The 20722-nt window shown below is 46.4% G+C and overlaps 1 protein-coding gene across 1 annotated transcript in view; it reads left to right on the top strand.

Annotated features, from left to right (window-relative positions):
* OBSCN (obscurin, cytoskeletal calmodulin and titin-interacting RhoGEF) overlaps positions 1–20722 on the top strand; it is a gene marked incomplete at both ends in the record, with an annotated part of 222594 nt that overhangs the window by 77741 nt on the left and 124131 nt on the right. The window contains 7 exons of the mRNA XM_015424328.1: positions 1699–1965; positions 9869–10135; positions 10757–11023; positions 13517–13780; positions 14545–14811; positions 16167–16430; positions 18581–18847. Of these exons, the coding sequence (XP_015279814.1) occupies positions 1699–1965; positions 9869–10135; positions 10757–11023; positions 13517–13780; positions 14545–14811; positions 16167–16430; positions 18581–18847 (1863 nt within the window). The remainder of the gene's footprint in view (positions 1–1698; positions 1966–9868; positions 10136–10756; positions 11024–13516; positions 13781–14544; positions 14812–16166; positions 16431–18580; positions 18848–20722) is intronic.

Raw genomic sequence — 20722 nt, forward strand, 5'->3', positions numbered from 1 at the left:
AGGACGTCCTTCTTCACCCAAAGAGTGATTAACACTTGGAATTCACTGCCACAGGAAGTGGTGGCGGCTACAAGCATGGACGGCTTCAAAAGGGAATTAGATAAGCATATGGAGCAGAGGTCCATCAGTGGCTATTAGCCACAAGGTATAGATAGGGGCTCTGGGGCAAGTGATGCTCTGTCATCTTGGTGCTTGGGGGGGTCAACAGTGGGAGGGCTTCTAATGTCCTGGCCCCACTGGTGGACCTCCTGATGGCACTGGTATTTCTGGCCACTGTGTGATACAGAGTGTTGGACTGGATGGGCCTTTGGCCTGATCCAACATTGGCATCTCTTATGTTCTTATGTTCATAAATATCTAAAACAATTCATTAAAACTAACTGACATCCTCTAAAATGCTAGCGACTGACATGCTATTGAGATGGCCTCATACACTAAATGTGCAGGTCAGCTTTATTTCTCACAAGAGGGCTTTTTCAGCAAAGAGCACTTCAACAAGATTATTAGCCTTGAAAACTCCGATATTGTTTAGAGAGCTTCTCATCTTAGCTGTTTCCGTCCCCTGTCTTAACAGAGTGATACATTAATGCAGGGGTCCCTAAGCCTTTTGAGCCTATGGGCACCTTTGGAATTCTGACACTGCATGGCGGGCGCAGCTACGAAATGGCTGCCACGAAATGGCTGCCCTAGGAGGCGGAGCTAGCCACAATATGGCTGCTGCAGGAGGCGGAGCTAGCCACAAAACGGCTGCCACAGCTTACTTTCAATCACACAGAGAAGATCCTTGTGCTGTGGCGGCAGTTGCTGCCAAGGCAACTTTAAAAAAAAAATCTGCACAGCTAATCAAATCTCCAATGGTCAATCAGAACCCTTGCTGGGGAAAAGCCTCCGTTGATCCCACCCACTGGGTAAAAACACTCAGTAGACTTCAGAAAAGGTTTTGGTGGGCATCATAGCTCCCACGGATGTAATTTTGGGGACCCCTGCATTAATGGAAACAGGTGCTGTGGCATTGGTTCCCAAGAACCTATTGAAATAGCATCGGGGGGAGAGGACTTTGACAGGCACCATTGTAGTGATTGCCTGCTAGTGAATGGTGTTAAATTTCAGGGCTCTTTTTGTAACAGGAGCTCCTTTGCATATTAGGCGACACACCCCTGATGTAGCCAATCCTCCAAGAGCTTACAGAGCTCTTCATACAGGGGCCACTGTGAGCTCTTGGAGGACTGGCTACATTTGGGGTCTGTTGCCTAATATGCAAAGGAGTTCCTGCTACAAAAAGACACTGGTGGTAATGAAGAATTTTGTCCCATCAAAATTGCTCTGAGTCCATCTCCAGTGTGTGGATCAGGGTGCTGAGATCCTTGGCTTTTGGGGAAGGTTACAACCAACCTCAAGCTTATCTCTAAACACTTTGGTAGAATTGGTTTACCATTTAATAGGAGGGTTAAGCTAAAATGGCTGCCTGATTAGTCCTGTTTGATCTGAGCTCATCGGGACTTGGGATCCGAGCAAAGTTGGCCAATCCACCAAGGAAGACTTAGGTTGCTGTGCAGAGGAAGGCAATGACAAACCACCTCTGCTCGTCTCATGCCTGGAACGCCCTGTGGGAGGGGTGGCCATGAGTCTCAACCGAGACTTGACGCCATGTTCTTCTTCTGCTGCTGAAACATCACACGGTATTTCCATTGCTTTCAGAAATGGGGAACTGCTTCATTAAAGATCTCACAGATCTAAAGGTGGACGAAAATAAAAGAGCTGTTTTCACGTGTGAAACCAAGAAGCCAGCTTCCACAGTGACGTGGAGGAAAGGAATTGCTGATCTGAAGGCAAGCAAGAAATATGAGATCACCCAGAAGGCCAATGTCCTGCAGCTCACAGTGGATGAACTACAGGAAAACGACAGTGACATCTACACATGTGACATTGGCGATTCTCAGTCGAGTGCCAAATTGGTCGTGCAAGGTATGAATTTCATAAAGATGTCTCATTACAACGGAGATGGGCTGTTAAGTTTGTATGGGAAAAAAATCACGCTATACTCCCAATATTTAAGTCTCCTAAACTAGGTAAGTGAGGGTGTTAGAATATCGGAGTGGTTGTTGCATTAATGAAATACCTTTTAATATGCTGTCCAGCGGGATTGACGTAACAAATAGGCCAAGTGGCCCACCTTCTCTGATAAATCGTGAACGTATTTTATTTTCCATTCAAGTCAGTTGCTGTGTGCCCATACTGACAGGTAGGTAACGCGCTGTATTCATTGCAATATGTAATTTCTACATTTATCAATAAGCATGGAGTTGCGTTCGATTCTCTTACTCTACAGGCTAATGTTTTCACCCAGAGATGTTCTCCCACGCAAGGTTACACTGCAAGTTCGCTTTTGGAATGGGCCAGCCCTGGGAATTTCCTCCTGCCGTTTTGTGCATTTGTCTGTGCTTGTGTTTGTGATTCTTCTTCTTTTAGGCTTTTAACAAATGTCCTGTCAGCAGCAGTGCTCCTTTTAAAATATCATGCCTGAAACAGTGGAGGTTTATGTGGTACAGAGAACCATGGCCAGCATCCAAAGTTATAAAGTATTAAAAAGAAAATGTTTACAAACATACTTCTAGCATTGTACCAAATTGAGCTAGGGATAGCGAAAGAAATGGGGAAAATGCAAATCCTCTGTCCCTTTTCTCTGTACATGCCCTATCAGATGTTAAAATAGGACAGGCCCCTTTAACTTGATGTTATGTCTTAAGGTAAAAAAAAAATGAGTGCACTTATGCACAGTTCTATATTAAAAGAGCATTGCAAAGATTCACCTAATGGGCCAATCAGAGAAGCCTTTGGTGGGAACCACTCTCATTGGTTCCAAGCCCCCTGTTCCTATTGGTTGTTATCTGTTTGTTGGGTGTTGTTTTGCCCGTTCAAATTGTATATAAGTCAGCATTGTTCTATGAAGTTTGTCTTGTGTTGTTATGAGCTGAATAAAGTGAAATCACTTGTTCAAGAAGCTGCCTCGCTCTCAGTTCATAATACTTAGGTAGTCCACATGGTCAAAGCAATGGTATTCTCAGTAGTCATGTATGGCTGCGAGAGTTGGACTATAAGGAAGGCCGAGCGCCGAAGAATAGATTCTTTTGAACTATGGTGCTGGAGAAGACTCTTGAGAGTCCCTTGGACTGCAAGAAGATCAAATCAGTCAATCCTAAAAGAAATCAACCCTGACTGTTCCCTGGAAGGCCAGATAACGAAACTGAAGCTCAAATACTTTGGCCACCCAATGAGAAGGGAGCACTCACTGGAGAAGTCCCTGATGCTGGGAAAGATTGAAGGTCAAAGAAGACGGGGACGGCAAAGGATGAGGTGGTGGGACAGTGTCATGGATGCAACGAACATGAAATTGAGCAAACGTCAGAGGATGGCGGAAGACCGGAAGGCCTGGCGTGATGTGGTCCATGGGGTCGCAAAGAGTCAGACTCGACTGTGCGACTGAACAACAACAAAAGGAGTGGGAGGTTACCTATAAAGAGTGGCCAATATTGAAATCTAATACCTTACTCAAAGGAGGGCATCTGGGCAGGTGTGAAAACCCTGGCGTCAGGATGCCTCGTTGAAGTGTCGATGAGGCTGGCCATTCCATTGTAAACCAAATGTCCATTTGGCAGGAAATACCAATGCAGGAACAAAGCAGTGATGTGTCCTATGTGACCACAAGTGGTTCTGCAATGGGGGCTGTCTCTGCTCAAGTTGTTGCTTCTTCCTGCTCACAATAATGGAGGTATGTGTGCTTCTTCACCAGGCTCGTAACTGTGTAGCTTAAACCTTATTTACGTGTAAGGCTTGTGCAGGCACCTTCTTTGTGTTGCATCACAACAGGTGACTTGGAATGTACAGTCCTCTGAGCCTGTGTGTGTGTGTGTGCACAGTCCACTGTGTGTAGCAATGAATATAAGTCCATAAAGCAAATATCAAGTTCATTCTCTAACAGTGATGGTATGCTTTGGAGGTTGTTAAGTCATAGGATTGTCCTGAGTTGGAGGTGATTTGATGGCTGCGGTGGTTCAAGTGGTTAAGACGCTGAACTGCAGGCTGTGGAAGGTCGGTAGTTCAGCAGTTCGAGACCAGGGTGCCGCATGATGGAGTGAGCTCCCGTCTCTAGTTCCAGCTCCTGCCAACCTAGCAGTTCGAAAGCAAGAACTTGCAAGTCGATAAATAGGTACCACTTCAGCGGGAAGGTAACAGCGTTCCGTGCACCTTGGTGTTTAGTCATGCCGGCCACATGACCACGGAAACGTCTTCGGACAGCGCTGGCTCTTCGGCTTTGAAACGGAGATGAGCACCACAACCCTAGAGTCGGATTCGACTGGCTTTCGAGCAAGGGAACCTTTACCTTTACCTAACACACACAGAGCAAATATACTAAAACATACGTATGTGGTGGAAGAAACCTCTCCCATGATAACAATGGAGAATCTCTCTGGCCGAGCACAGAAATGCTCACCGGTTCTTTGGACAAGACCCTACTCCATGCTGGCTGGATTTATCCTGAGCCAAGAAGATGTCGCTGCCTGTGCGGGCCTGTATCCGCCCGGTGCTGCACGACCTGCACTGGCTGTCTGTTGAATACCGGATCTGTTTCAAGGTGCTGGTGCTTACCTCTAAAGCCCTATAGGGCCAGGGGCCTGCGTAGCGCCAAGACTGCTTCTCCCCATATGAACCTCATAAAACATTGTGTTCTACGAACCAACACCTTCTGGTAGTTCTTGGCCCTAGGGGTGTCCGATTTGCCTCGACTAGGGCCAGGGCCTTTTTGGTGGTGGCCCCTGCCTGGTGGAATGAGCTCCCTTATGAGGTCGGGGCCCTGCGGGATCTGTTACAGTTCCGCAGGGCCTGCAAGACGGAGCTCTTCCGCCGGGCTTTTAGTCAAGGCAGCGGGCATCCACTTTGATCTGGCCTCCCTTCCGGTGACCGCAGTTCCTGGCAGCCGGATGGGACCACTAGATTATCGGTTGGGACGTGTTGTTGTTTCAGTGTGTTGGTGATTCTATTTGATTTCAAATGGATTGTTATCAGGGGTCATTTGGGGGGGGGACGCGGAGGGACGCCATCCCCCCGGGTGAGGTGCAGGAGGGCGGGGCCTGGAGCTCCCTGCTGGTGCCCGCTGGAGGTCGCCGCTGGCTGTGGGGAGGACACACTTCTGGTGATGTCAGGGGGTGTGGCATATGCTAATGAGTTATGCTAATGAGTCCCCCTAGCTCTTTTTCTACGAAATGACCCCTGATTGTTATGATATATTTTAATTGTAAATCTGCATTAATTGCAGAACTATATGTTGGTACCCGCCCTGAGCCTATGATGTGGGGAGGGCGGGATATCTTTTATTCATATTTATGTTCCTTAAAATCTAAATTGCATATGCTATGGTTATAATTTAACTTTAATATGTTTCATTGTTTTAATATTTATATATACTCTGTAAGCCGCCCTGAGACTGCCACGGTGGGGAGGGCGGGATACATATTAAATAAAGATGATGATGATGATGATGATGATGATGATGATGTATAAATAAATAAATATGACCATCAACCACCCCCCAAAGGATTATTGACTTTGGAGTATCTGATAAGGAGATTGTTCAGATGTTAAAATTGCAGTGAAAGGTAAACTAGATGAAGGCAAGCATTAGATTCTGACAGTCGTTGTGGAGGAGGGCATGGGGGAAGGAAAAAAGATCGTACCAGGCAGGGTAACCCTTGCGGTATAGGATTCCTTATGTGGAGCAACACTCTGTCACACCGTGGAACTCTCGGTCTGGGGCAAGGGATGCTCTGTATTCTTGGTGCTTGGGGGGGGGGCGCAACAGTGGGAGGACTTCTAGTGTCCTGGCCCCCACACTGCTGGACCTCCTGAGGGCACCTGGTGTTTTTGACCCCTGTGTGACACAGAGTGTTGGACTGGATGGGCCATTGGCCTGGTCCAACATTGGCTTCTCTTATGTTCTTATGGATAAACATATGGAGCAGAGATCCATCGGTGGCTATTAGCCACAAGGTATACATGGGAACTCTCGGTCTGGGGCAAGGGATTCTCTGTATTCTTGGTGCTTGGGGGGGGCAACAGTGGGAGGGCTTCTAGTGTCCTGGCCCCACTGCTGGACCTCCTGATGGCACCTGGTATTTTTGGCCACTGTGTGACACAGAGTGTTGGACTGAATGGGCCACTGGCCTGATCCAGCACTGGCTTCTCTTATGTTCTTATGGATAAACATATGGAGCAGATTGTGTCCAATCTCCAGGTGAGGGCTGGAGATCACTCAGAATTACAACTGCTTTCCAGATGGCAGAGATCAGTTCCCCTGGAGAAAATGGTGGGCTCTGTATCCTTCTATGCTGCTGAGGTGGCCTCCGTATGACAGCCAATGTGACGTAGCAGTCAGGGCTTCAGAGCACGGGAGAGGCTGGAGGTGAAAAGCTGAAGAGTGAGGGGGAAATAAAGGTAGGTTGATGATTGGCTGGGAAGGAGATAGGGTTGCCAACTCCAGGTGGGAAATTCCTGGAGATGTGAGGGATGGAGCCTGGAGAGGGTGAGATTTCAGGAGGTGTGGGACCTTGGACAGGTACAAAGCCATAGACTCCACTCTCCAAACCAGCCATTCCCTTCTGGGGAACCATTGTTGCCAATCTCCAGGTGAGGGCTGGAGACCACTCAAAATTACATCTGTTCTTTAGGTAGCAGAGATCAGTTCCTCTGGAGAAAATGGTGGACTCAGTGTCATTATACCCTGCTGAGGTCGCCATAGCAAATTGACACTGAGTGTCCAAGGCCGGGGCACCCGCCCAGAGCCTCTTTCTAGAACTCGTTGTATTTATTTCCACAACGGGCCTTTTTCCTAGTACTGTATAAGGTGAACATTGAGAGATGAGAGAAGAATCTAAGGCTAGTGGGCTGGTGGTGAACAAAAAGGATATTGTACGATTGATCACTCTAAACGTCATTACGAAATCAGCAGGCAGGGTTGAAAATGATCTCGTGTTCGTTCAGACTTTTCTGCCTGCTTTTACCAATCAGCTGAATTTTTTAGGCACCTTGAAAGTATGTGGCGTATATGAAGTCAACCTAATGTTTTCCTTTGGATCAAAATACATTCAGGAATACAGAATCCAGCATAATCTATTTGAGGGGGAAAATTCCTTTCTGTTGTGCGCAGAATGGATTATGCTATCAGTTTATACACATCTCTGACGAATATCATGCGCTGCTAGCTTCTTGTGCCTGGAGCACGTCCATGCGGTCCATGTGGCATCTTGCCTCCAGAATCAAGACGGAGGATTGTTGCCAGCGTGAAGACTGATTTTTGTTTGTTCATTTGCATTACCGTTTTTTTTTTGTTTTGTTTTTTTTTGCTGGACCGTTCGTGACCACTGGGAGATAAGAATAAATGGTTTGAAAGGTTGTTGAGAGAGAACTTCCCCTCAGTTTGTCCATACGGCGTACCAAGTCTGACTTCTTGGGAATGTTTTTGGCTGCCAGTGAAGGACCCCACTGGTGGACCTCTTGATGGCACCTGGTATTTCTGGCCACTGTGTGACACAGAGTGCTGGACTAAATGGGCCTTTGGCCTGATCCAACATTGGCGTCTCTTATGTTCTTATGACAAGATCAATGGGCGGGTTAACAGGCTCAGATTCTGAAAATCTGAGAGGAAATAGAAGATCCCGGTGATCCACAGTTAGAAGAATGTGTGTCTGAAGGTACTACAATGTCAAGCCTGTCTATTAGCAGTGACTGAAGTTTATACACAAAGTAGTACCAGAAGAAGATGGATGTGATTTTGGTTTGGACAAACATGAAGCAGCAGAAATGGGGGAAACAATCCTTTGACATAGATTGGGGTCCCCAAGCTTTTTTGAGCCTGGGGGCACCTTTGGAATTCTGACACGGTGTGTTGGGCGCAGCCACAAAACGGCTGCCACAAAATGGCTGCCACAGGGAGGCGGAGCCAGTCACAAAATGACTCCCACAGCTTTACTTCAATCACTCAGTGAAGATCCTTGTACTGTGGTGGCAGCTGCTGCCAAAGTCAACATTTTTGAAAATTTGCACAGCCAATAAAATCTCCAGTAGCCAATCAGAAGCCTTGCTGGGCAAAAGCCCCTTCCTGTCCACTTTCTTAAAGCACTTGGTGGGCTGCCCACATTGGGGACCCCTGACTTAGATGCAAGTGAATGATTCAGAAGAGGTGTCCCATCTTCATAATCCTGTACCAGAAGACAATTGGAATAAATAATTATCCTATGGCATTGTGTGCAGAATAGCCAAGAGATCCTGAGATTGTCTGGCAGCCACAAGTTCTAGCTCTTTCCATTATTCTAGTGGCAAGTTAGACTTGTTTTGTGTAGAATAGCCAAGAGATCCTGAGATTGTCTGGCAGCCACAAGTTCTAGCTCTTACCATTATTCTAGCGGCAAAGCTAGACTTGTTTTTAAGGGCTGAGGGAGCTCTGTAGGAACTATGACTGGCCCAAGGTCACCAAGCTGACTTTATGTGAAGGAGTGGGGAATCGAACCGGGTTCTCCAGATTAGAGTCCGCGTCTCTTAACCACTACACCAAACTGGTTCTCTAGACAACTGGAAACACAATGTGAAACTACCAAGCAACATATCTTACTTATTTTTTTTCCTGTAGAGCATACAGACCTCAAAAATATTTCTCCCAGTCCATGCTCTTAATGACCAATGAAAGTCCACCTGTCCAGTTCAACTGAATCTGCCCTCATTGCTGTCTTTGTGCAGTTGCTGTTCTCTGTTATAAGAAAACTCCTAGGGGGGGAAAAAAGTCGAGACCTGAGCCGAGATTCACCACTAATCTATGCTCTGTTAGCTCCTGCTGCTATTAAACAATATTTTCTCTCCTCCATCCCGAGGAAGGTGTGGATGAGGAGGAGAAAGTGGAGGTAATGTGTATGGCGTTACGAAAGAGTCTACTTCTCTGTATTCTCTGACGCTTTCTATCAAACTGTATGCTTTTGGATTCTGTTGTCTACTCTATGCGTGTACAAGTTCTCTGAAAGAACTGTGACCGGCCCAAGGTCACCAAGCTGGCTTCATGTGGAGGAGTGGGGAATCGAACCTGGTTCTCCAGTTAAGCGTCCTCTGCTCAGCTCTTAACCACGACACCAAACTGGCTCTCTAGACCACTGAAAACACAATGTGAAAACACTTTTTCCCCCTGTAGAGCATACAAACCTCAGAAATGATTCTCCCACTCCCGTGGTCTTAACGACCAATGAAAGTCCACCTGTGCAATTCAATAGAATCTCCCCTCATTGTTGTCTTTGTGCAGTTGCTGTTGTCTGCTATAACAAAACTCCTAGGGGGGTTAATATTTTCCTTCCTCCATCCCATGGAAAGTGTAGTGGTGGAGGAGAAAGTGGACGCAATGTATACAATGTTAAGAAAGAGTCTACTTGTCTGTATTCTCTGAAACTTTCCATCAAACTGTATGCGTTTGGATGTTACCACCGTTTGTCTGTTGTCTACTCTATGCGTGTACAAGTTCTACTTTATCGTTTGCTGTTGTGTTCTGTGGCCGCGTGGCCTATTGCAGATGGCTAAATCAATGGATGGAGAACATCTGTGTTCAGTTGAAGATCGCTGTAATGCGTTCCAAAAAAGCATGGCTCTGGTTATGATTATTTTCGTATTTTTGGCTCTCCTTTGGCCCATGCTGGCAATAGGCAGTGGGGTGAAATGGGACCTTGTAGTTCCATTTCTGGCACCCATTTTGCATTCCTTTGAATCCTCGCAACAGCTTGCAGGAAAACAAAGTGCTCATGCATTTTCTTAGTTTGACGTTTCACCTTCTGCCTCTTAGTTCTGCCGGTCGCTATCGAACGAGAACTGCAGAACAGGGAAACGAAGGAAGGAAGCAAGGTCCGACTCTCCTGTGAGCTTAGCAAACCGGACCTGCCGGTACAGTGGACGAAAGGAAACGAAGTTCTACAAGAGGGCGACAAGTATGAATTTAAGCAGCGGGGCACCGTGGCAGAGCTCGTGATTCGGGACGCAAAGCCCACCGATGCAGGAGAATATACTTGCAGCACTGGCGAGCTCAAGACAACTGCTCGTCTCGAAGTCACGGGTAGGCGGAATGCACCCTTTTGCCGTTCTCAGTTGTGTTACGCCCACTGTGTACTCTTTGCAAGTCGTTGGTGCTTGTTTCTCATTCCACAGGTCGGTTGTATGTTAGGACACACAAGCCTAAGTGTAACAGGTCTCATCACTAGTGTTTGGAAAGGGGCGACCGAGTCCTTCATCGTGTACTGAGCATGTGCAAAGAGGCCCAAGATGGTGGCACTGATGTACAAGGGAACAGTGCCTATAGTATGCTTGTTATCTAAAGTGGTGGATCTCCATTTTGAGGCCTTATTGGAAGACTTCCAAGGAAGCCAGACACCTGGGTAGAGTCGTAATTGGTTGACTTGTGTCTGGACTGCAGGCAGCAATCCTTTGTACAGAAATATTCTCTGCCCGTAGAAAGCTCGATATCAGGGAGATATCTTGTCTTTTCCCTCGGGTGTTAGTTTTCTATATGCAGGGAGGATTAGATCTTAGAGTCCACCATCGCCCAGCTATAAAACCTCTTGTCTCTTGCTGCCTACTGGGTGATCTTGTTTGCATGTGGCTCTAAGTGTCTGTACGGCATTTATGCCCAGTGTTTTAATTGTCGTCCCTTCCCCTCCAACCTGGTTGTGCATTTTAGCGGCACCGGTCCTTTTTAAGGAAGAGCTCAAGGATGTGGAAAAGGAAGAGGGGGACGCCGTAACCCTCCGCTGTGTCCTTGCCAAATCCGACTCTTCTGTTTCCTGGAAGAAAGGGACGACCGTCCTCCGGTCTGGTGAGAAGTACGAGATGAAGCAGGAGGGGTGTGTGGCGGAAATGGTCATTCACGATGCAGAGCCGGAGGACGCCGGGAGATATTTCTGTGTCACCGGAGAGCAGCAGACAACAGCGCAGGTCAAAATCCACGGTAGGGCGAATGGAGGTGTTTTCGTCTGATCTCTTTTCTTTCTCCCCCATTATTTTTATCTTGCCTCTTTCTCTAGAGCCTCTCGGCTTGCTGAGGTTGACCTGTGAAAATGTAATACGGAATCGATCCATCTCACTGGAGAGTTCAGGGTGTTGAACCCTTGCCTTTGGCCAATGGTCATGGTCATTCAGTAGCGTGGCCCGTAATCTGGACTTTAGTATTATTCCCATCAGAAGCAAGTCTGCCTGCACTGTGGCGTGCTAAAAAGTTTCATGGTGACCGTGGTCCTTTCCGCATTTGCCTGCCATTCTGGATTTTCTCAGTTCTCGAGTCGAGGCAATTTAAGTCCAGGGCAAAACAGCTTCCCAATAACTTGGGGCAGCAGCAGGCTAAAACTGGGCTGACCACTGAAGGGAAGTGATGTAATGGAGAATGGGGGGGGGGAACTGCAATAAAAAGAAGGATGAATTCGATTTTAGTGCAGAATGGGGGTGGGAAACTGGATTAAAAAAAGTTTGGATTCGGTTTTAGTGCGGAATTGCTCGGAGGACACCGCAGTGGACATGGATTAAAACAAGGGTGCGAAAAGGGCCAGCGAGTGGCCATACTAGAAGAAGAAGAAGAAGAGATTGGATCTATACCCCCGCCCTTCACTTGGAGTCTCAGAGCGGCTTACCAACTCCTTCCCCTTCCCCTCCCCACAACAGACACCCTGTGAGGTGGGTGGGGCTGAGAGAGCTCTGACACAAACTGCTCTTTTTCAAGGACAGCTGTGCCAGAGCTTGTGACTGACCCAAGGTCACATCAGCAGGTGCAAGTGGAGGAGTGGGGAATCAAACCCGGTTCTCCCAGATTAGAGTCCACACACTTAACCACCACACCAAACTGGCTCTCCTTAAAGTCTCTTTATAACATGTGCTCTTATCAGAACTACGGCTTGCCCAGGGTCATCCAGCAGGTGCAAGTGGAGGAGTGGGGAATCAAACCCGGTTCTCCCAGATTAGAGTCCGCGCACTTAACCACCACACCAAACTGGCTCTCCTTAAAGTCTCTTTATCTTGTACTTGTGCTCTTATCAGAACTACGGCTTGCCCAGGGTCATCCAGCAGGTGCAAGTGGAGGAGTGGGGAATCAAACCCGGTTCTCCCAGATTAGAGTCCGCGCACTTAACCACTACACCAAACTGGCTCCAAAGACCAAGCAGAGCTTCTGGTTTCCGTTGTCTGAGCAGCTCAGGGCTGAACTACATGTTACACTATAGACCGGTCTGCCCCACACTCTTCAAAGACGGTCAAAGAGGGCAAAGATTCGTTCTTTGCTTCCCCCCAAAAGGCAAGACAAGATGTAATGGGCTTAAATTGCAGGGAGGTAGATTGGAGTTGAACTTTAGGGGAAACGTCCTAATGATAAGAGGCGTTTCAGAGGGTAGCCGTGGTGATCTACATTAGAACAAATAGATTCGCGTCTAGCGGCACCTTAGAGACCAACAGGATCTTCGAGGTATGACCCTTCTGAGAGTCAAAGGTCCCTTTGTTAGATATCTGATGAAGAGAGCATTGATTCTAGAAGAAGAAGAAGAAGAAGAAGAAGATGAAGAAGAAGAAGAAGAAGAAGAAGAACAAGAAGAAGAAGAAGAAGAAGAAGAAGGAGAAGAAGAAGAAGAAGAAGAAGAAGATGAAGAAGAAGAAGAAGAAGAAGAAGAACAAGAAGAAGAAGAAGAAGAAGAAGAAGGAGAAGAAGAAGAAGAAGAAGAAGAAGATGAAGAAGAAGAAGAAGAAGAAGAAGAACAAGAAGAAGAAGAAGAAGAAGAAGAAGGAGAAGAAGAAGAAGAAGAAGAAGAAGAGGAGATTGGATTTATACCCTGCCCTTCACTCAGAGTCTCGGAGCGGCTTACAATCTCCTTCCCTCCCTCTCCCCCCAACAGACACCCTGTGAAGTAGGTGGGGCTGAGAGAGCTCTTTGAGAACTGCTCTTGAGAGAACAGCTCTGAGAGAACTGTGGCTTGCCCGAGGTCACCCAGCGGCTGCATGTGGAGGAGTGGGGAATCAAACCTGGTTCTCCCAGTTTAGAGTCCACGCTCCTAACCACTATACCCAACCAGCTCAAAGGCTCATAGTCAAAAAATTTTGTTGGTCTCTAAAGTGCTACTGGACTCAAATCTGGTCATAATAATAACAACAGCAATTTGATAATAGCACTGATTACCGGGGGAATGGGCTCGTTCTTGCTGGAAGTCTCCAAGCAGAGGTTGAACTACTGTCTCTTGAGAATGCTCTAGCTTTGGGTTTCTATCAGTGAGGAGGGGGTTAGATTGGATGGCGTATAAAGCTTCATCCGCTGTAGGACTCTGCATGGCCCGTAGCCACAGAGGTGAGGGATTCACAAGTTGATTTGAAGTAACCAGATGCATCTATGGCTTCAGGCCTCTTGAGTCACCTTCCGATGCTAGGCCGGCCAGCGAAGCTCATCTAAAAACATCCTTCTATCCTTTAGCTGTGCCTGCCCGTTTCAAAGAACCGCTGAAGAACATGGAAGCCGTGCAAGGGGGATCAGTCACTTTGTGCTGCGAGCTGAACAAGTCCGCTCCAGTGGAGTGGATGAAGGGGCGCAAAGGCCTGAGGCCCAGCAGCAAATACAGGATGAAGAAAGAAGGGGCCGTGGCCGAGCTGACCATTCAAGATCTGGACCTGAAGGATGCTGGGGATTACACCTGTGCATCTGGAGACCAAAAGACAACAGCTGTCTTAACGGTGAACGGTAAAAATTCGTCACTGTCAGTCTTTCGGAGCGGTTCCTTCACCTTTTTCTTTCTCTCTTAGGAAAAATCGACTTTTGAGACTACCCCTCCTTTGCTTTGATCTTTTCTGTCAATTGGCATGAAGCTCCTAGTTTATTCTCTTCTCTGATCCCTCAGGGTGCTAGGTATCTCCTTACTACGTGTGAATGTTGACATACTGCAGAAAGGTCTTGGCAAATGACAGCAGCCATGTGTAAGAATGCATTATGGTGCATTCTGTTCTTCTGCTCCACATTAAAACAAGGCTGATGCAGGTGCATCTTCTTGTGTTATTTTAGCTGTTTCTGGGTTAGTTTTTGGGGTTTCGATAGACATTCCCAAATGTTATTACGGAAGAGAGCAGATTTTGTAGAAAGCCTATCATGGGAAGTAGCAGCCTTTAAAGTCTAGACTAGCCCAATCTTGTCAGAGCTTGGAAGCTAAGGAAGGTCAACCATGGTCAGTACTGGGATGGAAGACCACCAAGGAATGCCAAGGTTGCTATGCAGAGGAAGGCAGTGGCAAACCACCTCTGCTCCTCTCTTGCCTTGGAGACCCCACACAGTGGAAAGTCATGGGGGTTGCCTTTGCAACTTGATGGCATGCTTTACTGTTATCCCTTGGGAAGGGTGGTCCCTCGTAACAGAACACTGATTTGCCCAGTGCAGCCACTTGCCAAAGAGCGAGGCTCCCCCTTAGCTCCGGTGCCCGTTGACCCAGTGTTTGTCCATTCTGCGTCCCTCAGCCCTGGCGGCGCAGTTCAAAAAAGAGCTCAAGGACGAGGAAGCGACCGAGAGCGGGACGGCCACTCTGCACTGCGAGCTGACCAAGGCCGTCGACTCCGTCGAGTGGATGAAGGATCAGAAGGTGCTGAAGCCCAGCGACAAGTTCAGGATGAGGATAGAAGGACGTTTTGCCGAGCTCACCGTCCAAGACCTGGAGTTGACGGATGCTGGAAGCTACACCTGTGTGTGCGGAGACCAGAAGACCACTGCGGCTTTGAAAGTGAATGGTAATAAAATCTATGTCCATAGTAAACTCCATGGGCAAGCTTAGACAAGCGCTAAGGGCTGATGCTCCATGCCCATGCATATCTATTAGCTGGGTTTCTTTTATCCCCCTTGAAGTTCTCCCATCTTTTTATATGTGCAACAGTGCATTTCCATTTATTTTATTGCTTTGACTTTTACCCCACCCTCCCTGCTGAGGCAGGCGCAGGGCGGCTTACATAAGGAACCAGTAGCTAAAACAATACTATAAATATCAATATAAAATACATGCTAACATTATTAAAAGCATTAGCATATTGATGGCGATGTGGCTATGGTAAAGTGCATTTAGAAACATACCATCAGCGGTACATCCACTCTCTGCAGGCTCACGCTGGCAGTAAAATCAGCTCAGGGCATAGATGATGACGTGCAGCTCCTTACCTAAATGCCTGACGGAAGAGCTCCATTTTCATGGCCCTTCGCATTTTCCATGCAAAATGTCCTTGTATTTCTCCTTTTGTACTTAATGGGATATTTGGTTAACATAGCAGAGTTTGCCCAGTTGTAGACGCCTGATACTGAGTGCAGTAAATAAATTTCTCAAGAAGTATATTGCAGAACAAGGTAAGCTTACGTTTGTTCGACTAGATCTAGTTCACATTCAGGTTGCAGTCAAAAGAAGAGAAAAAAGACTAACCTAAAGAGTACGTATCCCTATCACAAACGGCCAGCTTGTCCCGCATCATGTGTGTGGGAGTATGAGGGCATCGTCTCTACGGGAGAGACCTGCAGAGATGTGTGTCTCCATGGAAGTTGAACAAGTATAAAGCCAACAGTCGTTATAGTCTGACCCACAATCAAACAGTCATAAGACTTATAAAGAATGCTGTTTATGTATTGCAATCTAAAGCACTATAACATGATACACAACGGAGACGAGCTTTATACTTGTTCAACTGATTGCGTCGTGTGTGTCAAGATTTTTTTTGTCTCCATGGAAGGCCATGTGAAGAGTGTGTGAGGACAAAGTGAAAGACAGAGGAGGGGTCAGAGAGCAACTCCCATTCAAGGAGATAACACCTACGCACTCTTAAGAGTGATGTAGTGCTCCCCAACATCCCGGCATGCTGACTCGCTCGCTCCCACAGTATTAGGCACAATGTTCTTTCTCCTGCCTAGTGCAGCCACTGCTCTTTGCTTTACGGACAATTCCCGTGCCGCTAAAATTTATTCTAGCATTTTCGTCCCCAGAACTTTGCCGCCATGTGCACGTCCCCAGTCAGCATGGAACTCTCCTGTGTGGCGATCCATCGACACCCTCGCCAGCTCTTCCAGTGGTTTTTAACCCTTTCTCTGTTCATATTGCATCCCTCAGCCTTGCCTGTTTTCTTCCAAGAAGAGCTCAAAAACACAGAGCTGACGGAGGGTGAGACAGCCGCGTTGCATTGCAGGCTGAGCAAGGCCGCCCCGGTGGAATGGCAGAAAGGGCACAGGGCGATCAAGCCAGGTGGCAAATACCAAATAAAGCAGGAGGGGGAGTCTGCTGAGCTGGTGATCCGTGACTTGGAGGGGACGGATTCGGGAGAATACACTTGTACTTGCAGCGGGCAGAAGACGAGCGCGACCCTGACAGTGAACGGTAAAGAAAGAGATGCAAACAGTGTGTGTGCTTTGAACCGTTTCACAAATAGATTTCCACCCGAAAAGAAGAGTCAAAATGAGGAGGAATGTCCATTGATTTTGATTGCAATTTAAACACCTGAAAACAGTTAGGCCAAACTTAGCCTGTCCAAAATGGACTGCTTTCTAAACTCAATAAGGAAGTACATGAAATTTTATACCCAGAGTGACATAGCTAAGAAGATAACATTCAGGTTTCATCATCGGTCACAAAATTACAAACTCCATACTTCAAGCAAATACCTCTATTGAAAAACCTATCTTCTGCTGTACCAGCAAAATAATGTTGTTTTCTTGTCTGCTGGCATCAGCAAAAAAAAAAAAAAGATACTCTAACCTACAAGGGAGAGGCCTTACTATTTAATAGGCTTTCATGACATCCTAATAAAATCTTAATAGGAGAAAAATCCATAAAATCAGAAAAAGATGAATAATCTAAATAGGAAAAAAAAATCATCATATTCCCATTCATACTACAAAACCAAACTGTGCATCCCTAGACTTGTCTTTCGGTTCCCTCCTGATATTAAACACAGTGCCACACCTCCTGATATCACATATCAAAGCATGTGCCTGATTTTCCTTTTAAACCTAATTTGCGTATTCATTTTGGCCCTCGGGGTAAGAGAAGGCACCTCTTCGATTAATGTTTTCCTTGGATCCTTGACAAACTTACAGGCTTATAAACGTTGGGAGACTGTCTATGATCTTTGTAATATAATATTTTTTAAATTTTATTTCCTGAATAACAGATTATGGTATTACCTCTCATTGCTTCTCCAGGGCCCAGAAATCTCAGTTTAGTGATGTTGGCTAGAGCTAGTTGTACACGGAGAAAGGGAGGGAGACTGTAGGAGAAAAGTCCGCACAAGGCTGGTTGCTTTAGGGGAAAAATGGAGGTTCTTTATTGCTAAAGAAACCCATTAGAATTCCCTGACCCCCCCAGGGGATGGGGGTCCCCGCTGCCAACCCTCACCTCTCCGTCACTAATCTGCTGGCCAGTGGGGGGGGGGGTGGCTTACCTCCCCCCAAAAGAGAGGAACACCTGACCTTTTGGCAACATGTCTGCATGGCTTCAATGTGACCCGGAAGTGACGTAGGCATGTCGAGGGTATCAGGGCCAAGTTCTGGTTTCCCCCCAAAAAACTCTATGGTAGAAGCTAATTCTACCATAGAGTTTTCGCCCCAAAACCAGAGCATCATGTTGGAAGTCATGGGGACATCGCTGAAATGTCGGATACTGAGAAATGGAGGATATCAGCCCCGCGCATGGCAGCCCCCACCTCTCTCTCAACTAGACCCTTTAAAGCAGCGGTGTCGAACTCATTTGTTACGAGGGCTGGATCTGACATAAATGAGACCTCGTTGGGCCGGGCCATGTGTGTCATAAAATGTAATGCCAGGTAGCGGAGATATAAACTTTATAAAGGACACAAACACAAAGGGTTGTTTTTTTACTTAAAACCCATGCTTAAAACATCAGCCCTCTTGCACTATTTTGTTTATATGACAGTGTCTGATCACTGACACCTCTTCCTCTGAATTATCGCATCAAAATGTCTCTGCTGTTGCAATCCTGAGTAGGCTGTTCAGGTGTGTATCCGTAAGCTGCAAACCTACGGTGACGCATCAGCACCAGAACTGGAAGAAGAAGCAGAAGACAGCCAGTTCCACTGTGGGCCTGATAGAAGCCCTCCAGGGGCCCGATCTGGCCCCCGGGCTGCATGTTTGACACCCCTGCTTTAAAGGGTCTTTTTGTGACCTGTGGCCTGTGACTACCAATCTCCTTCCCTCCTGCTAGATTTAAAAGACTCTCTAGCTGATCGGCAGGCCACGTGGTCCACCGCCGATCAGCTGAAGTCATTTAAATCTGGCAGGAGTGGAGGGAGAGGAGTGTTGGGCAGGGGGTTGCACTTGGGTGTGGGGCTTGGGTGTGGGGCTTGGGGGTGCCCCCATCCACCCCGAAACACCCCCCAGATCCTCTTGTTGGAGCGAGGAGGGGACCTGGCAACCCTCACTCAAACTTTGTTAAGAAAGGAACAAGTTTGTGGTTCTGTCCGTGTCTCCATTCTGATGTGCCCCCTGTCCCCTATTGCATTCATTCTGCAGTCCTCCCTACCCTTTTCACCAAGCCCCTGAAGGACGAGGAAGCCACGGAGGGCAAGAGCGTCACTCTGCGCTGTGAGCTGAACAAAGCCTCCGCGGCCGTCGAGTGGAAGAAAGGACACAAGACCCTCAAGCAGGGCAGCAAATACAAAACGAGGCGCGAAGGCGCCGTCGTTGAGCTGGTCATCCAAGCCCTGGAAGTATCAGATTCTGGAAGTTACAGCTGTGTGTCCGGAGAACAGCAGACCGTGGCATCTTTAGAAGTCAAGGGTAAACCGAAATCCTTCCCTAGTTTCCCGCTGCTGCTCTGGGTAGATTTCCACGCTTTCCCCCGTCTCGTGGATCGGCTCGCACCCTCGGTCATCACGGCACGGAGCTAATGTTCTACAGATTAACCAATAGTACAGAAGATCCTTTCCCCCTCTAGAATATGTTTCTTCATTTTCACTGAACACCCAAACCTTGCAAGGTTTTGATAGTCTGGAATGAGATTCTGGAATTTGCATCAACTGGAATTATTATCCTCTCTGGAGTTATGATCCTCTCCCGTTCCCGTGTTAAAAACTTCCTTGTCTTGTCTTTAAGGGTGCTTAAACCCCCAGAAAAATTTGAGGCGGCAGCAAGGACATAGGATCTATTTCATTATTTTACTGGGGGGGGGGGGACACAGCGAGGGCTAACGTCTCTACTACCTGCCAATTTAAATCCATGCCTTTAAAAAAGGATTTGAAGAAAGTGATTCTTGGGTGGAGCATTCCACTGTAATGGGGCAGGGCATCCCATGAACTGTAAGCTCAGAAAGTTCTCTGAAGCCATGATGGATGGAAAGGTGTCTTTAGTAGACTGGAGGTAGGTCAAGATGGGTGGCCGTGTTAGTCTGTCTGTAGAAACAGACAAGAGCAAGAGTCCATCCAGGAGCACCTTAAAGACTAAGGAAATTTGTGGCAGGGGATGAACTTTCATGAGACACTGCTCACTTCTTCAGAGATGTATCTGAAGGCCTGGAAAAAACCTGGGAAAATTTGGGGGAAAAACGTCCCCCCCCATTTTTTTCCTGAGGCCTTTTTTGTTTCCCCCCGAAAAATGGGAAAAATCGAAAAAAGAAAAGAAAAGAAAAAAAATGGATTATAGAACATTTTATTTTAACATTAGTACTAAAATATTTTAAGACAAGGTGTTCAAATATTTTCCAAATCATTTCTAAAAAATATGTACGGTATCAGATTGATCTAATTTCTGTGCACTGAGGACAAGAGAGTCCTAGGTTACAAACTGAACTCTCCAATGCAAGAACAAGATGAATTTCTTCCTTTAGGTGCTATTGTCACAAGAAAAGAAAAAGGTTTCAGTTTTGTTTCTGCATGTGGGAGGGTATTCCGTTTGTAATAATGGTTTGGATATACTATATTTTTAAGATGCTCGTTGTGATAATTTCATGCCAAGTAAAAATGTCCATAGTCATATTTTATGTTCCTAAAGTAACAGAATGACTTTCAATCTGGAAAAGAAAAAAGAAGTGCTAATGTAACATTTTTTTCAATTTTTCCAAAAATTTCCGTTCCCCCCCCCCCCAAAAAAAAACCCGGGGAAAAATGGATTTTTTTTTCTGGACTTCAAAATTTCTGGAAATTTTACATCTCTACTCCTTTGGTATCTGAAGAAGTTTTTTTTTTAATTAATTAAACTTTTATTGATAACACGTAATGAGTAACATACATAGCTGAGAAATAACCAATACAATATAATACAGTATAATGCAACTACACAACATTACCCAGTATGTTAACAGCTTTTACAATAAACAAGCAACTTAGAAAAGTTGTAGTGACTTAACTCCAAAGGATGACTTTATGTAGATATACATATAAATATGCTGGCTATAACATAGGATGTTTACAAGAATTTGATGGGATCGTGAATGTGACAGCATTAAAAAAATCAGATGATAGACTGAGTGTATCCACTTTTGAGGAATCTAGAGATTTGAGTAGGGTATCTTCAGATGCAGCTAGAAACGAGTACCATTTCTCCATAAAAGGCCTATGATCTGGCTCAGTTTGATGTTGGGCTTCCTAGTCAGATATTTTGTGTGAGATAAAATAGTCCCAAACCTTATTATAAAGGTAAAGGCTCCCTTGCTCGAAA

Source organism: Gekko japonicus, unplaced genomic scaffold, assembly GCF_001447785.1.
Source record: "Gekko japonicus isolate JY-2015 unplaced genomic scaffold, Gekko_japonicus_V1.1 scaffold2733, whole genome shotgun sequence".
Lineage (NCBI taxonomy): Eukaryota > Metazoa > Chordata > Lepidosauria > Squamata > Gekkonidae > Gekko > Gekko japonicus.